The sequence below is a fragment of the Tupaia chinensis genome, unplaced genomic scaffold (assembly GCF_000334495.1).
Source record: "Tupaia chinensis unplaced genomic scaffold, TupChi_1.0 Scaffold000316_1, whole genome shotgun sequence".
Taxonomy (NCBI): domain Eukaryota; kingdom Metazoa; phylum Chordata; class Mammalia; order Scandentia; family Tupaiidae; genus Tupaia; species Tupaia belangeri.
In genome coordinates, this window is record NW_006159809.1 from 8,687,468 (window position 1) to 8,692,462 (window position 4,995).

At 41.3% G+C, this 4,995-nt stretch overlaps 1 protein-coding gene across 1 annotated transcript in view; it reads left to right on the forward strand.

Annotated features, from left to right (window-relative positions):
- The window catches only part of LOC102496264 (AP2-associated protein kinase 1), a 179,472-nt gene that overhangs the window by 139,258 nt on the left and 35,219 nt on the right, over nucleotides 1-4,995 (forward strand). The window contains exon 12 of the mRNA XM_006151323.3: nucleotides 4,779-4,971. Within this exon, the coding sequence (XP_006151385.1) occupies nucleotides 4,779-4,971 (193 nt within the window). The remainder of the gene's footprint in view (nucleotides 1-4,778; nucleotides 4,972-4,995) is intronic.

The window sequence follows — 4,995 nt, forward strand, 5'->3', positions numbered from 1 at the left end:
TCAGAGTCCGGGCCTTGGTTTGCTTTCTAAGCCATGACTGTGTAAAGGCCCATTGGGTACAGGTGTCTTCCTTTGGAAACGCTGGGAAGACTGAGAGCCACTAACCACTGCATCATGTTTCCTGGAGATGTAGACACTAAAGCTCTGAAAAGTTGATCTTCACTTGCACCCTTTTCACCTTTCTTCTCAGGTCATGAGGATCTCATTAACCAATTGAGGAACCTTAGTGAGAGAGCTATGTTTGTTTGTTTGGTTTAGAGGTTTTTGCCTCAGGCTTCATGCGCTTTGGGGGGAGGGGCCTGGAAACAGAGACAATGAGAGGGAAAGTGAGAAATTACCCCCTGCCCAGGGGTGATGGTCACACTGCAATCCCTTCTCCTCCATCCTCCTCCTGGGATCTTGGGTGCACACATACACACGCTCCCAGCATGAGTTTCAAGCCATTGGGTCCAGGACTCAAACTGCGGTCAGCCATTTGGGAGTCCAGCAATGTAACCACTATGCCGTCTGTTAGCCCGTGTGTGTGTGTGTGTGTGTGTGTGTGTGTGTGTGTGTGTTTAACTTGCTATAGGATTTTTTTTTAACTTGCTGGAGAGACAGAGATAGAAAGAGAAAAAATAAGAAAACACCCTCTAGGGGAATGGACACACTGCAGTCCCTTCTCCATTCTCCTCTCAGGATTTTGGGCACACATTTACATGTGCCTGTTGTGTTTCTCAAATCATTGGGTTCAGGATGGCACAATCAGCCATTTGGGTTCCAACCACCTTAACCACCAGGCTACCAGCTGGCCCTAAGAGAGCTATTTTTTAAGGATTCTTTTTTCTTGTTTTTTTTTTTTTTTTTCTGACAGCAGTTATTATATTTTAAAAATCTTCATCAAATATCCAATAGTATTTAACTTAAAAAAAAAAAAAGAGTTTTCATTACATTGCAATCTTCCTTCCTCAGCCTCTTGAGTAAGGACTGCAGTTGCTCACCGCATTGCCTGGCTTTTGGGGTGGGCTGGGAAATGAATCCAGGCCTCCCATGTGGCTTCAGCCTACCAAGTAGCAGCATCATCCAACGTGTGCTGCCTTGACTGGGTTGTGTTTACCAACCAGTGATGTCTTGTCACTTAAGTTGGATTGGTTGAACCAAGATCCAAACAAAGTCTATGTATTACTTTTAGTTAGTATATATCGTTTTATATTATTGTTTTGTATATATTTTTTACACCCTTTCTTTTTTTTTTTTTTTTTTGGTTTGTTTTTGTTTTTTAGCCACAGGGTATGTGCATGCACCCAGGCAGGGGAGAGAGTGAAAAGTGAGAAATCACCCCCACCCCCAGCAAGATGGCCACACTACAGATCTTTCTCTTCCACTTTCTTCTTCAGATATTGGGCGTGCATGCACATGTACCTGGTGTCATTTTCAAGCTGCTAGATCCAAGACCTGAACCATGGTCGGCCATGTGGGATCTAGCACCTTAGCCTCCATGCCATCTGCTGGCTGGAGAGAAGTATTTTTGACAGAGTTTCACCATGGCACCCTCCTCTTGCCCCAGCCTCCAAGTTAGCTATGATTACAGGCATGCATCACTATGCCTTTTAGGTTGGTCTGAGAACTGAAGCTGGGCCTCTCATGTGGCCCCAGCCTTGCACAGTGGCACCTGGGGCCAGCAGCGGGCATAATGATTAAGGCACTGAACTCCCACATGGCCAACTGTAGTTAAAGTACCATATTTGGTGGTTTGAAACTCATGCCCAAAATCCCAGGAGGAGAATGGAGGATTCTGGGGGATGATTTCTCACTTTCCCTCTCTTTGTCTCTCTCCTCTGCTGCAAGTGTATGTGCCCTATGGCAAAAACTTTAAAAAAAGAAAAAGAAAAAGAAACAGCTGGGTTTACTTGTCTCATAGAGTTTTCTACATTCTGGACTTGGCTAATTGCACCCTTTTGAAGTCATTTAATATAGTCCTTCATCCTCTATGTAAACTACTGATTTCTTGAGGCTCAGAAGTCTATTTTTTTTTATAATTATTTAACTATTTATTCGCTTATTTTTAATTTCACCAGAAAGGGACAGAAAGAGAGAGATAGAGGGAAAGTGAGAAAGCAAGCCAACAGGTCCAGGGCTTGAACTGTAGTCGGCCACGTGGGAGTCCTGTGCCCTTAACCACCATGCCACCTGCCAGCCTCTTAGTAGTCTATTTAGTTTGAAAGTTTTTATTCTTTCTGTTGCATCAGATCAGGGGCCCTATAATGTCTAATTGTCCTCTTTTTTATTAATATTAAAGTCAATCGGTGTACTATGATGTTGTCTGATCCGTTCAATGTTCCCCATTACTTTAGCAGCCATTGCTAATCATTTCCAAGTCCATTAATTCATTAGGGATTGTAAAATCATACTCCAGCATTCTCTCTTCATTTGGGGCTTAGAATGTTTCTTTGGAAAACTCGTTTCGGGACCAGCAGTTAATGTAATGGCTATGTCGCTGAAGTTCTGGACCCGGTGGCTTAAACTCACGCTGGGCGTGTGTGCATGCGTGCCCAAGATCCTGAGAGGAGAATGGAGGAGAAGGGATTGTGGTGTGGCCATCCTAACTTTCTGTCTCTCTGTCTCTCTCTGTCTTTCTGGCAAGCGCACGAGCCCTATAGCAAAAACCTCTCCAAAAAAAGAAAAAAAATAAAACTTGTTTCACCAACTATTTAGTTACTCCAAAATACTGTTTGGACACGTCAAGAAAAAAATGCTTGATTCTTCCCTTTGTTTACTAGTTTTCAGAAACATTCATTTGTTCCCTAGAATCATCCAAAAGTAAACAGTGAGGTTTTTGTTTTGTGTGGTTTGCTGTCATTATCAAATTGTGGATTTTGACATTTAATATTTTTCAATATATTGTAGTTTTTTGTAATTGGTTTATTTTGGTGCTCAGTAGTCAGTGGAGCTCTCTTCATATAGGCTCCTGGGTCCTTTGGGTGTGACTTGGGAATCAGTCTTCAGTGGTGTTTCTGTGCTACCTAGGCTAACAGGCTATTCCAGCATCATTCTGCCCTCTGCCTAGAACCACCTGTTTCTCCAAGCAGCTCTCTTTCTTTCTAATGGAGGTGTTACTTGGAAACTACAGTTTGAGTGTTAGAGACACCCACTTGCTAATGGGTTGGTGGTGGTTTCTGTCCTTTTCTGTGGACAGTTAGACAGCTTGTTTTATTAGAAAATATATAATATGAATTCAGATTTATATTCCTGAGTCCAATTTGTAATTACAAGATTTTTTGCTTAACTGCTCAGATTTGTTATATTTTTCCTATCTGAAATCTTGAATCCTGACAGTATTAACATAATTAATTAATTTATTATAGTTTCAAGATAAAATATAGTTACCAATATGATTACTGAAAACAACTTAAGATTTCTTTCCCCTTTTTTATCGTTAGAATGTTTAGCACATTAATTTCTGGAGAATTGAGCTGTCTATGTGATAAACAGGCTTATTCACTTCATTTTGCTTTTGCTTTTTAATGATCACTTTTCTAATTTTGGCTTAATTTTTATTTATTTGTTTATTTCTATTTTGTCAGAGGGTGCGGTACTTGCTAGAGTGATATGAGGGAGAAGAGAAAGCATTCCCCATGGAGAATGGTCACTCCACAATATCCTGTCCTCCATTTCTCTTTCTTCAGGATTTTAGGCACACACGTACATACACCTGGTGTGTTTTTTAAGACACTGGATCCAAGAGTTAAACCACACATAGCCATGTGGAACCCAGCTGTCCTAACCACCAGGCCATGGGCTGGTCCTAATTTTGTCTTATTAATATGTAAAACCTTTACATAGTTTCAAAGTTAAATCCGTAAAATCCTATCCCCTCCAATTCATGTGTAGTTATCCCTCATTCCTGTTCAGATTTTGAGTGTTCCTTTTGATATATTCTTCAGGATATAGCCTAATTTATTTGGTCAGTCTCCTGTTAATAGACATTTGAGTAGTTTGCACATTTTGCTATTACAAATAGGCAGCTATTTTTTAACATCTGCTTCTTTTCCTGAGTAGACAGATAATAGCTTCCCAATTAACTGTGTAACTCAGTAATAGTATTTAGGAGTTTAAAGACAAGATCTTGATTTTGTTTATCTCCAGGCCCTTATTTTGAGCCCTCTTTATTTGTCCAGCATGTAGTTTCTAGCAGTGGAGATTAGAAAGATAAATATAAGAAGTATTTAGAGTATACTGAATATTTTGATTGTTGAAAGATGGGCAGAATTTAATAAAGATAGAGCTATTGGAAAGCAGTTTTCAGAAAGGCTTGATTTGAGTCTTCATACCTGGGTTGACATTTAGGTTATTCTTTTCAATGTCATCGTTCTTTCATCCTCTTCATGCAGGGAAGTATTTTAATCTTGGCTACTTCAAATCTCTTTAAAAGAGGATTACTTCTGTGATTGGGAAACCATTTATTAGTGTCTGTTATACTCCAGTTTATGAAGTCACATGGTATTGGGTCAAATAGCTTCCCTCCGTCTAGGCCTAGAAACCCACTCAGGAGGCCAGTCTGTAGTGTAGGCAGCAGCAGAATACAGTGGGTCAAGCCTGGCAGTGTAAGTGCTGCCATGTTTACTTAAACACCCTGAGCTTCCTATCATGAGTTTACAGGCCCAGCTAGAGGACTTCTTTCTACCCCTGGCTTTGGCTTCAGCACTGACCTTTGTTGTTCTTGAGCCATTCATCTTTTGTGAGTGTGCTTCTGGGACAGGCTTATATTCACCTTATTTTTCGCCACTTTCTCCTCCCAGTTTCAGGCAGTACATACAGCAGCCCAGCAACCAGCAATTGCTCAGTTCCCTGTAGTTTCCCAAGGCTCTCAACAGCAGCTGATGCAGAACTTCTACCAGCAACAGCAGCAACAGCAGCTGGCCACAGCCCTGCATCCACAGCAGCTGGTGACTCAGCAGGCCGCCTTGCAGCAAAAGCCAACGGCGGCTGGAGGCACCCAAGCACACCAGCAACAAG